Source organism: Musa acuminata, chromosome BXJ2-8, assembly GCF_036884655.1.
Source record: "Musa acuminata AAA Group cultivar baxijiao chromosome BXJ2-8, Cavendish_Baxijiao_AAA, whole genome shotgun sequence".
NCBI lineage: Eukaryota > Viridiplantae > Streptophyta > Magnoliopsida > Zingiberales > Musaceae > Musa > Musa acuminata.
Genome location: NC_088345.1, coordinates 1506148 through 1521644, shown reverse-complemented (window position 1 = coordinate 1521644; position 15497 = coordinate 1506148). Strand labels below are relative to the sequence as shown.

The following is a 15497-nucleotide window of genomic DNA, read 5'->3' as shown; positions in this document are numbered from 1 at the left end:
GTCGGTCCCTTTGTCTCGAGCGACAATGTGTTAACTAACCAACATGGTGTGTGCATGTGACTGACGCAGGATGTTTCGCTTTGTGAAGAAGCCAGCCATCCGATGACTGATGATGTCAATGCAGTTACTGCTGCTGCTGCTACTATGTTCTGTTCTTGGCCGCTTTTTTTTTGTGTTCTTGAAAATTTTAGGTTAGCTTTCTCCTCCTCTTTATACAGTAGAGGGTTAAAAGGACTTAAAAACAATTTTAGCATTTCTAAAGCAAGTTTCTTCTTTTCGGATATGGCCGATGGCTCGTTTTTCTCCTTGAGGTAAATTAGGCTCTCTTTTCAAAGGACTTGAAGGGTTAGGAGGACATCCTTACACATTAACCAAATATTTATTATTCGGGCTAAAGGTTTTAGTGTTGCGCGCAAAGCAGGGAGAGCAGAGCGAAAATGAGTCAGTTTTAGCCTTGTTAGTGTAAACAAGTTTTTAGCCGTGACTTCGAGGTCGACGCGGCTTGGTTCGGGTTCAGATGATGGGTCGTCGATTCCTTTGTGACGGGATTCCTTGCCGACGCGCTCGGAGAGAAGCGTCTCACCTTCGTTCTTGCACATAGGTCGGGATGGGAGAACTCGACCCGACCCCTCCGACGATCCAATCAGTGAATAGTAGCCCGGGGTTTGTTGTATATGTTGGTCTCCCCTTTTTCGTTTAGGATGCAAGGGTATTTATAAGGGGGTTCGGTGTTACCTGATGCGTCTGCTTGTAAGGGGTAAGATCGTACCTTCTGATGGTGTTTGCCCGCAAGGGGTAAGATCGTACCTTACGCGATGTCGAACTAACAGGGAAGCGGGACGTCAACGGGTGTCATGCGAGTCTTATCGTAATTATTATCCTCATCAAGTCTTATCGTAATTATTATCCTCATCAAGCCTGCACTATGGATGTTTAGAAATAGATAGAACTAAAACCATGTTCTTTACCAGGAAGATTAAGTGGGTGGTAGAATGCAAGACAGCGGCAGCTACCGCCCCATGGAGAGAGGCCGCTGTAGAACAACAGAAATCATGTTGATACCACCTACTTACCTAGCATAAAGGCGAAACCACAGTGAATGAATTGACTCACCGTTAAAAAGCAATTGCTCCTCCTTTTGACTCCGTGTCTTTTGCCGTCTGCCTTCCTTTTTCCAGCTCCGTCCTGATCCAAAGGACCAAGCAAATGTGGTTCCCATGTCGGTTCGCGCACAAAAGACGGCACAATCCTTGAAATCCTGACGCAAATGACGCATCCAAGAACAGACCAAGGACGGAAAGACAGATGAGAAACGCAGAATCCGTTCTAATTCGCTTCCCAAGAAAGAAAGATCCACGGAACCCTTAGTATAATACATGGCATATGATGGCAGCTCTCGAGAACCAAAAATCCAAAGTAAAAAAAAAAAATGGAAAACCTTTCCAGCCAATAGCGTCGGAGATGGCCGGCCAAGCTCGAAGACCAAGAAAGACGCTCATCGTATTGGCAAGCGAAAAAGAATCAACGCAAAGAACCAGATGTCGCATCAAGAATCGACATCAAACTCGCCGCCCACAGATATCCGTATAAGGAGAGAGAGAGAGAGAGAGAGAGAGAGAGAGAGAGAACAAAGTGTTGGAGGATAGGTTCGTCGAGGGAGAGGACGACGATGGTCGGTGCAGCGTGTCGCGATCGCTGGTCGGTACGTCCACTCGAGGTTTATAGGACGCGCGGACAGTCACGAGGATGGATGAGCACGGGGGCACAACTACGAGTACCCGCGTGACTACCCACTCAACTGTGGTCGAGCCATGGTGGGTCCTGCTGCTACAGCCAGCAACCTTCGGCTGAACCTCCAAATATATGTAACGAACCAAACAAGCTTCCCATTTCACTCGACTCTTTGCACATCTCCTCGTTATGCCATCGCACATACTCCTCGAGAGGACCAACACTCCCTTGTATGATGACCACCTTTGACGACACATTTGTAGACTCGACTACTGCATTCAACAGTATCTCGGTCAACCAAAGGAGGGAATTTTGCGAGGATGATGATGGTACTTACTTCATTCAACTGTGGTGGTCTCACAGCACCTGCATAGATAAAAGAGTCATTCTGCTAGGATGATGATGGATCGATAAGGCAAGCAAACAGCTATAAGACTTGATGAGGGTAATAATGATGACATGACGCACTACGACATCAGCCATGACCGCACGACACTCTGTCCGGAAGAGGGCAATAATGCCGACACGATGGGCGTTGACGTCACCCGCTCTCAGACGAAGACTTCATCGTTGTCTGACCCAACGCGCTCGACCGAGACAGAGGAGAACGACGCCCATACCCTGCAGCAGTTCGATTCTCCACGCAACGTCAATAGCAATGTCAAACGTCATCAGAGGTACGATCCTGCCTCCCGCAGGCAGGCACGTCAGGTAACACTAAATTGCCCTATAAATACCCCCGAGTTCTAAACGAGCAGGGGGGATGACACTTCTTCACTAAAAAACTTCTTCCACATCATCTAACTTGATCGTCGGAGGGGTCGGGCCGAGCTTCCGACCCGACTTGTGTGCAGGGACAAGGGCGAGGTTGCATCTTCCCAGCGCCGCGGAAAAGCTTTACTCCCCACGCAACGTCCCGCCCGGACCATCGTAACCGACCACCCCAACTGTCCCAAGGAACGCCGCGCAAGATCCCCGCGCATTCGGACCCGAACCAAGCCGCGTCGACCCCGAGGCCACGGCATAAAGTTGTTTACACCAACACAACTAAAACCCACAAAGAATTTCATAAGTTTAAAAGAATTGTGAAAATTAACTGCAAAAGTAACTAACTATATGGTCCTTCGTACCTCTACTCATTTCCTAATTATTATTTAGACCAACAAAAGCATAAATGCAATTCCCGTAATGCCAGCAGAGCAAAACAGCACTGTTCATAGTTTTGCGACGAGGATGAGTTTACCGATTACCACCACTGGTGAACCAGAACACCACCGTCCCTGAGCCTGGTGAACAGCTTCAAGCACTCACCGTAGGTGTTCTGATACTTGGGACTCCTCTGCCCCGGACAGCACTTCTGCCATCGGTTGTAGTGGCACTCCAGAAACAGCTCGTCGATCAAGCAGATCCCCCCCGTCTCGAAGAGCCTCGGGACCAGATCAAACTCCGTCCCCTCCACATCCATCTTCATCACGACGTAGTCTCTCTCCGTCACCGTCCTCTTCAGCCATGCGGCGAAGTCGAACCCCTGAATGGCGTGCACCTCGCCCGATGAAACTCGGCCGTCGGAACCCCCCGCCGGTCTGATTCGCCCCATCCCTCGCCCTTTCTCCACATCATCATGGTTTTCCGGGTCACGATTGATCTCGAAGGTTAAAGTCTCGTTGCGTACCCACGCCGCGAAAGGCAGCAACTTGACGGCCTTCTTGGTTGCGTACTCGTCCTGGAACGCTCGGTCAGCCTCGATCGCGAAGACTTCGAAGGTGTGATTCTGCTTAGGGTACTGTTTCCTGAACCAGCTGCCGATGCTCGACCCGTAGCTCCGTGCGCCGACGTCGATGTAGATGTACCGTGGCTTGAAGCTTATGTCAGCAATGGAAGGCAAATACTTGACGTTCTGGATGTTCCTCTTCAGGGTGATCCATGGCTTCAGGGGCTCCTCCTCGATCAGCGGCTCCGCCGACCGTAAAATCCCTAGCTTGTGCTCCGGTATAGGACAGTCGCCGCCTGATTTCCCGTTTGGACTAACGATCTGTGTGCCTTGTTGCTTCTGGAATACGATCTCCCAGAGTGGCTTCGCTGAATCCGGGCTGTGGATCACCCGTGATCGAACAGTTATGCAGTCGGGAAAGAGCTCGGCGAGGGAGTGACGGCTGTAGGCATCGTGGGCGGATGCAGTGAGCACCACCATGAACCAATGTGGCTTCAGCGTCCTTGCGATCTCTGCTGCGAGATTCGCAGGTTGTTTGCTACGGTCGAGGCTCCGGCCGGCGAAGACGAAGTCGAAGGTCCCGTTCCCGAACGGCAGTCGGAGCGAATCGGCGCCGCCGACCACCAGAGGCGGCGCGCTCTTCTTGGCCACGCCGACCGCGTCAGCAACGCCGATCTCCTTGAGGGCGAGGACCTCATAGCCAGCGGGCGAGTCCACGCAGAGGGATTTGGAGGCCGGGGAGAGGAAGCCCTCTGCGACGAGGTTCTGGAACACGGAGGAGTAGAACTCGACGGCCTTGCGCCACTCCCGGCTGGTCCAGAGGGCGCGTAGTGCGGGGGTGGCGGCCGATCCGAGGCCGGCATGGACGGAGGCCACGGCGGCCGAGGCGGAGCCGGCGCCGGTTCCCGCGACGGCGACGGGCTCCGCCGGCGAGGAGAAGAGGCAGAAGTCGCCGGCGGCGCAGGTGCCGCCGTGGACGGTGACTACGTAGACGAACCGGAGGAGAAATACGGAGAGGAAGAAGAGGAGCGCCCGGACGAGGAGATTTCGCACCGAGATCGGCTTCGCCGCCGGATCCATCGCCGGAAAGAACAGATCAAAGAATCCCTGTATACCTACCTACACCTGTAAAAAGGAGAACAAAGAATCGAAACACAAGCCCTAACCCTAGAACTAAAACAGATCTAACGGGAGCAGGAGGAGGAGGGCCGGCGTCAACGGGAGCAGAAGCGGGCGGAGGTGTGGTTGGCGCCGACGAGAGGACGACGAGAGGTCGACGAGCGGAAGCAGAAGGGTGGGGAAGGGGCAAAGGGGTGATCCATGAGCGGTTTTCGGATCCCTTCCTCTCTCATACGCTTCCTTCTCCCATCATCGTTGCGCTCTAAGCCTCCCGGCTCCTCGCTTTTCTTGCTTCTCTCCACGGCAGCGGAGAGGAACCTAAAACACAGCCGCACGATCTTCCAACCGGCGATTTCTTTATCGGATCAATTTCCCCGTTCGCTTTCACGGGCGGCGGAGAGGCACCTTAAAAGGAGTCGCAAAATCTTCCACCCGGCGATTTCTTGATCGGATCAATTTCCCCAATTGGCCCTACGACGGTGCATGCGAACCGATGTGGTTTGGGTGACACCAATGGGCGGAACGAAGGGTAGAAAGAAACATCAAAGAATCGCGCCTGTTAGACGGGTAAGGGGCGAGGATATCGATGAGTTATCCGCGTGGTTCGAACGCATCCGAGGTAATGGCATTTGGGAAATTAGGTGCACCGGGAAGGGCATTTCCGTGGCAGGTGTCATTCAACAAGGGAGACGTATCCAAAGTCGCGTTCACCGCTTTCGCGGGACCCGTTTACGCGCTGGGCCCAGGAAGCGGGACCGGTCGCGGGCCCCGGCGCCGCCCTCGTTCGCGTTTGCCCTGTGGGAAAACGTCGATCGACCGGAGAAACGCGTCGCAGCTTACTCCGCCGTGCAAGCAGTCCTGAAACACACGCACGAGACCGGAACTTAAGCTTCTGTATCACCGGTAGCTTACAACCAACCTGGAGGAACACAAGCTCCGCTGCCTAAAACTTCCTCCCCATTTGCTGCTGCTGCTGCTGCTGCTGCTGTTGACAGATGAACGAGCTCACCGAGCTCCGATAACCTGAGACGTAAACCCCCGAGGCACCAAAGGCATCGTATGCAGCAATTTGACTGGCGTGACCGGCCATGAACGATGGACGCACTGCTGTGGCGGTGCCATAATCCTCCGGTTGAGGCCTGCTCTGTAAGTGCGCCCCGCTTCCTCTGGCTGCAGGAACATCATGGTTGTGCTTGCCTTCATACGTGGTGATCACTGAACTGGGATCTTGCGATGCCCTCTCCACATGTTTCCTTACGGGGCAGCCCATGGTAGTGCATTTGTAATAACTCCTGTGGATCGAAACACGAGAGTCATGGAAGGGAAGCTCGATGTTGGACGATGGGTGAAAGCGTAATAGCAGCTCACCTCGGGTTTGGATTACCCTTCACCACCTTCTGCCCATACTTTCTCCAACGGTACCCGTCGTCGAGGATATCGACATCGCTCTGTGTCTGCACAACCACTCTCGGCTCCCTCGTAACCCTATTTCCGGGAGCTGATAACTCTTCATGGTCACCTTCTGTCTTCCTGAAAGATTAGCCAGTCATACGGTTCATTATCATGATTACTCGACAGGAAACGATCGGATACAACACATGCATACCATCGCTTGGCATCTGGTTCGGTTTCGTCCAAGGCTTCACCTCCCCGATTGCTCCTCCGAGAGCTCAAATCGATGCTACTATCACCAAAAGACGCCGATGAATTATCCGGCCCGCCGAAAGAAGCTTCGGATGCTTCAGGAGGCGCAGCATCCTGAATCGCTTGAACGGCGGCCGAATGCCTCGTGGTGGACTGTGGCTTTGAGTGGCTATGAGTACCCTTGTAAACGATCTCGGTGATGTGTCCGTCCGAGGACCTCTCCACCTGCTTCTTTCTCGGACAACTCGGGTGCGTGCACTTGTAATAGCTCCGTGGGTTATCGCTTCCTTTGACCTGTTTCTCACCGTACTTTCTCCAATGGCATCCATCATCGAACTTCCTCTGTTCTTCGAGGGTAAGAGGAGCTTGACTGGATCGATCGTGATCGGTTTGGCCATGGTGGGCTCCCAACTCGGACTGAAAAGTTGGAGCTACAGCTTCGACTTTGATGCTGTTGCTGGTCTCGTGATGATAATTGCACCGTCTGTGGGTTTTGAAGGCGCCTTCCTGAATCAAACATAATCCAAACGGCATTAGCTTAAATCCATGTATAGAATTTAACTTGGATCAGGAAATTAATTCTCGGGAACATTAGGTACCACAGCGATTGCAGACCCACAAGTCTGAAATGATGCTGTCTCAAAGTTTTTGGGTTCTGTGTTGGTTTGGTATGAGATGTCGGAGCAGGCAATGGTTTCATCTTTGTTCCCTTGTCGATGATCAGCAGAGGAGATTCCCCGATTCAGAGCTTGTAAAGTCCCAGTAGTTGGAGATGGCAATATCTGTTCGATAACATATGAGTTGCAGGGACAAGATTTGCATGTACCGAGTATGGAGCCTACATCTTACTAAATTAATTAGTACAGCTAACAAGAAAGGAAAAAAACAAGGAATTAAGTAGATGGCCATTTGTTTTTCAACCTCTTACGGATGATGAACAAAAAAGGCAGCATGAGTCCGTCTGGTAGATGACATCAAATCAATTGAAAGAACAACATGAAATATAGTATTACTCGAGCTACCGGGCGGCAGATAAACAACAGCAACGAAAGAAATCAGAAGAACTAGTTGGAAGAGGTGCACAACTACAGATAAAAGCCAAGTGGATTGGTTGGACCGTGCCAAAAGACTCGAATTACTGATTCTTACGTTGGATGAGGAGAAGAGCACCGGAGAGTCCAAGAGCAAAGCAGGGCTGAGGCCGGCCGGGATGGCGAAACAAGACGAAGGCGAAAAGGGAGGACGGGAGATGGCCAGCGAAGGAGGAGGTGCAGACTTGAAGTTGGGTACGGAATCTCCAGCAAAGGCCGGGAAGTCCCTGCCGCCATCGTCGTCGACGCCGCCAGCTCCTGCAAGGAGTTCGGAGAAGGCGAAGGCTGGTGGTTGCAGAATGGCTGAGGTCTCCATGCTGCTGCTGCTTGTGGAAGAAGACATCGGGGAGAGGATGAGGAGAGACGTGACAAGGAGAAAACCAAGTGGGGGGAATAGCAAATGGCATGTTACGCATGCATGGATAAACAGAGCGAGAGTCACGCGTGCACAAACACGTACGGGATGGGGCATGAGAGAGAGACAGAGAGACGGGCAGCTTCCCAGAAGAGAAGCAAAAAGGGGTAGGCGCCTGGTCAAAGTTGATGAGTTTGACCGACCGGATGAGAGTCGGGGTGTCTCGAGAAGGAGAGGAGGAGGCACTGCAGAGGCTTCCCGAAGAGATGACGAGGCCTGTGATTATTATTGTACATATTCCCAATAATATGTTTTATTATTTCTTTAAATTTATTTTAATTGCTATTTAACCATATTAAATGCCATAAATTTTAAATACATAGATAAAATTAGCCAAGTAAAAATAGTATTTAACAGTAATATTAATGTTAAATGGCACTTTGTCTAATATCTCAGTAATATAGTTCGTCATGTTTGGTGCCGTGCGAAAAGGAAAATTTTCTAGAGATCCTTTCCAAGAAAACAGGGTTCCTTGCTTACCAAGGCAAGGATATGCCTTCGTGACAGCGATGAGCCGGAAGACCATCGTTATCTCCCTACATTCCCCAAGGGGAAATAATGAAAGAAAAAGACAAAACCCACCGTGCGACACGTGTAAGCCGTGAACGAGTAGGAAAAGTATGTTCGTTCTACCATGTTCTGTTTGATTCTGATGTTTAGACGCTTCCACGGAACCGCGACCCCGTTGCGGATATCACAAGAGGTGGTCGCACGGCTTAGATGGCATCGTTCTCGCGAACGACGCCAAGTGCGTCTCCGTGGCTCTTCACCCAAGAATTAAGTCCCTTGCAGTTCATGGAAGAGTGAACAGAACCAGAGGGTCTCCTACTTCGATTCCGCCTCAACTTTTGACTAGTAATATCCTGAAGTTGAGGTCATTCTTGAAAGACGCCTGCAACCATCGCCATCATCTACACCTATCGAGACCGATGGCTGGGTCTCCGTCCAACCCCGCAGTAACATTCCTCCCCAAGGTTATAATATTTGCAGCTCGACTCTTTCCTACAGCTTCAAATGTCGCACTTATTTGCTTTAAATCAGCTGGTAATCTTGCAGGTCCATGTGCGAGTGCGCTCCAGACGTAACACTCAGACGTCCGGCATCATCGCATGACACAATGCGTATAACCCCAACATATAAAGAGAATAAAGATCCAAGGCAAGAAAAAGGATGAAGAAGACCTCACGGAATTCTCACGACACACCAGAGACTTCTCAAAATAATCGGTCATATTCTAATACTGAAATCTTTTAGCAAGAGATTATGAATAAGAAAAACTGCAAGTTAGCTAGCTATTTTCTCTTTACTAGTGTCTTGTTCAAGGACATTTCACTGATATCAAGAATCACAGATCAATTTTTCTAGATGAAACTCTTTAAAAATGTCATAACCTGAGCAACAGAGCAAGTTCCAAAACCCGAAGAAGAAAATAAATTCGAATCCAAAAAAGAAATCCAAACATTAGCAAGAACAATGGTGGAGCTAATAAATGTAAACTAGACATTAGCAAGAACAAAATAGTTCGAGCAAAACATAACACAACTTGCAACTAAGCTGAAGAATTGAAGTAGCTCATGCTGCCACTATACTATGTGCACAAAGAAACGCACAAGGAGATCCACTTTTTGCTCTAGACGCACAAGAAATCAAGTTCTAGCAATTACATTTTTTATGACATTCTACGATAGCATAAGTAAGAGATCTAAACAAGTATTCTTGCAAACTACGATGGCAATTACGTTATCAATTTCTGGCATATGTTCACAACTTCACAAACTACAATAAGATCTAAGCCGACGGAAGCCATGTACCAATAGTTCCATAAAACCTTCCGAGCATAGAAGAGTTAGCCAGGCATTAGCATATGCAACATCCGATTCTAATGCAGAAGCATGTTAAGCATGTTTTTTTCCTGAAGGCTCTGCCACATCTACTCCTCTCTGTAAAAACCTTTCAAGACACCAAGTATGATTCTATACCTCCAGAAACTATCCGAATACTCATTCAGCATGTTAGATTATGTCCAGACTCTTGTAAAAGGAAAGAGTCGCCAAATCAGATACGGGATCCATAAAGGTTTTCTCTTGGATAAATGCAGCACTCATATCATAACATTAGCAGTGTTAGTTCATCCAATACATGTAATTAATTCAGTTAGAATACATTCTTTTTAAGATTTTGTTCTCATTTTTCATGATCATGACTATATGTGATGTATAGAATCATAAGAAAATATCATGAATATGATATCTCGATAAAAGAAGGTGATACATGCTAATTTAATGAGTCAAATAGGCATTCACAATATGGCATGATTTTTAACAATAAATGATAGCTCAATGATTCACCAAAATAAATCATCTGAAAGCAATACGATCACACAAAATAAGACTAAAACCATTACATGACGTGGGGCACTACACCGGCGCCACTATTAGAGTTGTGATCTCATTCTAAGATATTCCTGACATTGGTCTCTATGGCATGAAGGTAGCTGAAATCTATCCGATGGTTTATGTGGATGAAATCAGAATTTTCACTCGAGCAATGGGTTATATCCGGGAGTGGTCAGTCCATGAACCAGGTTTGGATCTATACCAAAGATTTAGGTTTTGCAAAGGATCGGTGTGATGATTATTAGCATTCCGATGCCTGGCAGCTAAATAATCGACAATATGTCAGGCCATTGTAAGACTTGTATTTTACTTTCTAATTCTTTGAATGGTCCGGTTCGGCATCTGAATCGTTCAGATTTCTAGGGTTGCATTAGGTAATGTTTCAGGCTGAACCAGCGAGGAATCACCTCTTGGGGCTTCGTTTTGTTCTTGCTACTAGCAATCACTGCCACCGGGAGGAAATCAACACCAGAGAGACGAGAAGGCACGTTTTCGTCAAGATCAGACACTCCGAAATTTAGAGGCAAAATGTGATGATACCTCAAAATCTTGCCCTCATCGAAGCAAACGTCCCCGCCTCCGCGTTCTATTTCGCGTAGAATTCAACACAATCACCCATATCGAGCAAGACCCCATCACGATAAAACCCTAATGACCGACAACGACACCAAGACAAGGAACAAATCCAATGAAATCTGCAAAACCGTAGTAAAATCCGCAAAATGGTGAAGAAAATTTTACCTTCCTCCATATCAAATCGCCTATTCCCGAGGTAATTATCGTCCCAAAGCTCCGTCGCCATCGCGAGGAAGGAGAGGAGAGCTTGCAGTGGCTCCACCCGCTTCTTCTGCTTCCCCGATGGGAAGAGAAGGACAGGTCCCTTAACAAATGAATCGGATCCCGACCCGATCCGACAATAACCAATGAGCCAATGGTGGGTCATCCCATCACATCTGCTAAGACAGTTGCGTGTGGACATCTTATGGCTCCTCATGTCCCCATGGGTCACTTGCAGAAGCGATTCCAACGCATTCATCACGAACAGTAACGTCCACACAAGCATGAAATATTCCAAGTAAGTGCTGTAGAGAGAGCTGCTTCTCCAAGCAATGATAACTTTCCGGCGATCACCATGACGCCAAAAGTGGCTCGTCTTTTAGCCACGATCGGTGTCGACAGACCACCGACCAGGAATAGTACCACCCCCTTCACTTTGGACCGACTGCAATCATCGGGCACTTGGATCGTCAGATTCTTCTGTTCATGGAAAGTTTATGGCTTCATTCATGTCACTCGTTGCGTTCTCCAAGGAAGCCCTGTCGCTTTTACATATGGATTTGTGGTCCTGTGACCATTGGATGATCTCTTTGATAATTCATCGTTGGATTTTGCGTCATCATCGAATTAAATGTACCTTTTATTATGAATTGATTTGATTTGTATTGTATTGTTTGTAGTGAGAGGGAATTTGTCGAGAAAACACAATATATTGCTTAATATAAATATGTGTATCTATTAATATATTAATTGACCATGAATTATTTATATTAAGAATTACTTATGTGTTTATAGCAAATTATAATTAAGAGCATCAGCCCAATCCGCCGACGTGAAGTGGCCCACTCAGCATGGGCCTCAGCTTCTCGTTCCAGAAGCTTCCGTACGCTCCACTGCCCACCTCCACCTCTATCACCGCCGTGCCGCCGGTCAACCGGTGAACTTGTAACGTCAGGACGAACTCCCCCTTGTGTCCCTCGATCACTGCGGCCGAGCCCTTCTCGCCCTCCCTCCTCACCACCAACCCTGCCTCCCTTCCCACCTCCTCGACCCGGTCCAGGATCCGGTCCACCGGCTCGACCGACGCGAACCGCTGCCGGTCCCAGGCCGCGTCCACGAAGAGGCCGGAGAGGTCGAGCCCGGATGCGAAGGATATGAGGTCGAAGGCGTTGAGCTCTCCGCCGCGGCGGCGGTGGGGCTTGTCATCGAGGCCGGCGTCGCTTCCCTGGGGTCGCATCATGGTCGCCAACTGCTCGGGGTCGACGCCCCGGGCGAACCAGGGGTCGCGGAGGATGCCTTCGACGGAGATGCGGGTGGCGGGGTTGGGGTCGAGGAGGCGGGAGATGAGGCGGCGGAGGTCGGGCGGGGTCCAGCGGGGGCAGCGGTGGTGGCCGCGGTGGATCTTGCGGTAGAGCGACACGAGGTTGCGGTCGTTGAAGGGGAGGTAGCCGGCGTTGAGCACGAAGAGGATGACGCCGCACGACCAGATGTCCGCCTTGGCTCCGTCGTACCCCGTCGTCCCTTTCCTCGATAGGAGGATCTCCGGGGCCACGTACCCCGGCGTCCCGCATTGGGTGTGGAGGAGGTAATCTTCGGAGAAGGAAGAGACGGCGGAGAATCCGAAGTCGGAGACCTTGAGGTCCCCAGCGTCGTCCAGGAGTAGGTTCTCGGGCTTGAGGTCCCGGTGGAAGACGCCGCGGGAGTGGGAGTAGGCGACGGCGGAGAGGAGCTGGTGGAACAGCCGGCGGGTGAGGTCGTCCGGGAGGCGGCCCCGGTCGTGGACGCGGGAGATGAGCTCGCCGCCCTTGGCGAGCTCGAGGACGAGGTACACACTGGAGCGGGAGGCGAGCACCTCATGGAGGCGGACGATGTGCGGGTGGCGGAGGAGGCGGAGGGCGGAGATCTCGCGGATGAAGGAGTCAGAGGAGGAGGAGGAGGAGGCGGAACCGTAGCTGGAGGGCCGGCTGGGTTTCGGGAAGACCTTGATGGCCACGCTGCGGCCGGAGGCGATGTCGCGCGCGTAGTAGACTTTGGCGGAGGCGCCTCGGCCCAGGACACGGCCCAGCTCGTACTTGCCGAAAATGACCTTCGCCGGCGGTGCGCCACCGCTGGACTCCGCCATGCTTCCCTCGCAGGTATCTTCGTAATCTATCTTCGCTGCCAAATCGGCACCAAAAGCAGAAAAAGGGATGGCGTGGGGTGGGTGGCTGTGGAAGCTCAAATCTTGGGATTCATATGTACACAACTGAATTTTATATATATATATATATATATATATATATATATGTAGACGAAAAATTATATAGTTTTTATAATCCTTAATTATCCAAATCATCAAACACACAACACAATTCATAAATACGTGCTGTCATTAAGAGGACACAAACATAGAAATAATTACAGCGAAGTGCGCTGCAAGGGGTTTTGGAGTGAAGCAATCATCGATTAGGGAGGGAACAGCTGTGCTTATCTTCTAAAGCACGAATTCCACCTACGTGATTAGTTGGGCTTCACCCACCCGTCCACGTGGTGAAGTTTAGGAGCCGTATTATTTTATTGGTGTGTTAGTATCGATAAGTATTTTTAGTTCCTTAATGGAAGATGAATTAACTTTTTTATTTGAATGTTTATGACATCTCGAGATCTATTTTCTCTATTGATCTTTGAGCGGGAAGAGTTAGTTTATTCGCTTGAGGAAGGGTCGGAAACATCGGTCTCTCTCGACAGTCGTCGCCGCACTTCTCTTCATCTTCTTCTACTCCGGTGTTAACTCATGCTTTCCACCGATGCGAGCCCGGGAAAGAAGCCACGGCGGCTATGTGCGGTGCGAGCCTAGGGGGCCGGTGTCTCTCCCGTGGCCGCCGACAACCACTAGTGCATCGAATGGCGTGGGATGGCGGACCACAAGGAGGCCTTCGCCTGCGGTGGCGAAACAGAGGGGAAAGAAAGCGATCGGATAGCTTTGCAGCCACCGCCCAGCGGGGTGAGGAGCCCAATGGGATCGAAACTGGGTGCCGTTCCCACGCGAAAACTAGTGGCGTCCATTGGTCCACCACCTGTTCGATGCTTGTTCCCAGTCGCAGAAACCCACCCGCCTCTATCAGAGACGAGTGCAACGAAAGCAGACCAGACAAGGCGGAGCCCACCACCACAGTCCCCTCTCGGGTAACGTTCCTACACGGTGACGCCCTCCGCGGGTCCTACTCGCGGAAGGTTGCAGAGCATATATCGTCCAACATTCCATGGTCCCTTTCTCTCCTCCTCGCGCCAAGTGTGCCGTGACGGTCGAGCCTCGTCGAGCGCGCCGGCGGCTCCGCCCCTCGAAATCTCACGCCTCTTCCGTTTTAGCTCGAACGGATTTAAACGGGCTTTTCTTTAAATCAAAATTCCATATATATATATATATATAATATCCTTATTAATAAACATAGATCCTATATAAAAAAAAATAAAACAGAAAACGCCATATATGGGAAAAAAAAAAAAGAATAAAGATGTTTTTTTTCAGAAAAATCACCCAATAATTTTGTGGAAGAGACTGTTGACAAAGGGAGATACATCATCACATTAATTAACTGTGCAATAATTACCCCAAAATAAATGTGATGATGATGACACGTCCATGCGAGCGTATTGGTGTCTTCTAATTACCACAAATACAACTACGATTGCGGTCATGTGGGTCCCATGCAACGTAGAACACAAGCAACCATTTCCCACCAAGTTCATGTTACTAGCGATTGAGACGTGGAGACGTGATAGCTCGTTCCTTTTGGAATCAGTGTGCGTGTCTCTTCCTGTAGTCATTTGTGGCTATCCTCAGTGGAATCGTTGTTGGGTCACCAACGATGCCATAGACAACTGGAAGCAGTGGAACCGCGTAGAGTGGGAAGACGAAATGCCACTATGCCATGACCAAGCAACCGAAAACATATCGTACACCATAACAGTAGTGTGCGTCACACCACCAATAAAAGAAGAGGCACATGAGATGCGTCGAGATTTGTACTAATCATAATACTAATTCAACTTCCAACCATAATAGAAGCACACTACATTATGATTTTTTTTTTTATCATATTTGATAAGCATCGGTGTCTTTTTATATCGTGGTCGATGAGTCAACACGGCTAAGTTCAATTCCAGGTTTGTAAGGTCATTCGGTCTGATGCTCGGGTAGTAGAGGTGGGCGTCGATTTTTTAAGGTCGTCTGGTTTGGCACTTGGGCAGCAGAGGTGGGTGTCGGTTTTTCAAGATCGTATGGTCTAGCACTTTGGCAGTAGAGGTGAACGTCGGTCTTCCCATATCCGGCGTCTCGTCACATGATCATCGAATCCTTGCACGCAGATTGGGATCAGAAGATTTCTCGACCCAACCTCTTTGAAGATTAAGTTAGCCTTCTGTCTATGAGTTTTCCTCTCTCCCCTTTGCGTCGATTAGGGATGAGTTTTTATACCTGTGTCCGAAATCGACATGCCATGCATGACATCGATCTGAAACCAACTTATTGCGCTGATGCAGTCCGCAACCTCGGCTCGGCAGGCCGCCTAATGATGATGTGGCTGCGGGTCTATATGCCCTATCAATCAGTAAAGAGTGATTCATTCATATTA

General features: G+C 49.7%; 3 protein-coding genes across 9 annotated transcripts; all 3 read right to left on the bottom strand.

The window, feature by feature from the left end:
* Positions 1-2779: 2779 nt before the first annotated feature.
* Positions 2780-5287, bottom strand: LOC135618557 (uncharacterized). Its single transcript, XM_065119518.1, has one exon. It carries the CDS (start codon positions 4520-4522, stop codon positions 2978-2980), a length of 1545 nt encoding a protein of 514 aa, XP_064975590.1. The 5' UTR covers positions 4523-5287; the 3' UTR covers positions 2780-2977.
* A 148-nt stretch (positions 5288-5435) lies between these two features.
* On the bottom strand, positions 5436-11432 carry LOC135583932 (WRKY transcription factor WRKY24-like). Of its 7 annotated transcripts, none has more exons than XM_065119512.1 (7): positions 10849-10982; positions 10648-10755; positions 7355-9741; positions 6805-6987; positions 6168-6712; positions 5930-6091; positions 5436-5853 (listed from the first exon to the last, which is right to left on the bottom strand). In XM_065119512.1, exons 3-7 carry the CDS (start codon positions 7766-7768, stop codon positions 5505-5507), a joined length of 1653 nt encoding a protein of 550 aa, XP_064975584.1. In that variant the 5' UTR covers positions 7769-9741; positions 10648-10755; positions 10849-10982; the 3' UTR covers positions 5436-5504. The 7 variants fall into 7 exon arrangements, with proteins under 7 accessions (XP_064975584.1, XP_064975585.1, XP_064975588.1 ...); XM_065119513.1 differs by having other exon boundaries at positions 7355-9661; XM_065119516.1 differs by having other exon boundaries at positions 7355-7619.
* A 142-nt stretch (positions 11433-11574) lies between these two features.
* On the bottom strand, positions 11575-13126 carry LOC103994081 (CBL-interacting serine/threonine-protein kinase 14-like). Its single transcript, XM_009414361.3, has one exon. The coding sequence runs from the start codon at positions 13004-13006 to the stop codon at positions 11699-11701; it is 1308 nt and encodes a 435-aa protein (XP_009412636.3). The 5' UTR covers positions 13007-13126; the 3' UTR covers positions 11575-11698.
* Between the last annotated feature and the right edge of the window lie 2371 nt (positions 13127-15497).

Excerpts from the sequence above, each read along its gene's own strand:
- LOC135618557 (XM_065119518.1), bottom strand. The coding sequence starts at position 4,522 with ATGGATCCGGCGGCGAAGCCGATCTCGGTGCGAAATCTCCTCGTCCGG.
- LOC135583932 (XM_065119510.1), bottom strand. The coding sequence starts at position 7,768 with ATGCCCCATCCCGTACGTGTTTGTGCACGCGTGACTCTCGCTCTGTTT. Across the intron at positions 6,988-7,354 it reads TGCTCTTCTCCTCATCCAAC|ATATTGCCATCTCCAACTAC; the intron begins GTAAGAATCAGT and ends GTTATCGAACAG. Across the intron at positions 5,854-5,929 it reads AAGGGTAATCCAAACCCGAG|GAGTTATTACAAATGCACTA; the intron begins GTGAGCTGCTAT and ends TTCGATCCACAG.
- LOC103994081 (XM_009414361.3), bottom strand. The coding sequence starts at position 13,006 with ATGGCGGAGTCCAGCGGTGGCGCACCGCCGGCGAAGGTCATTTTCGGC.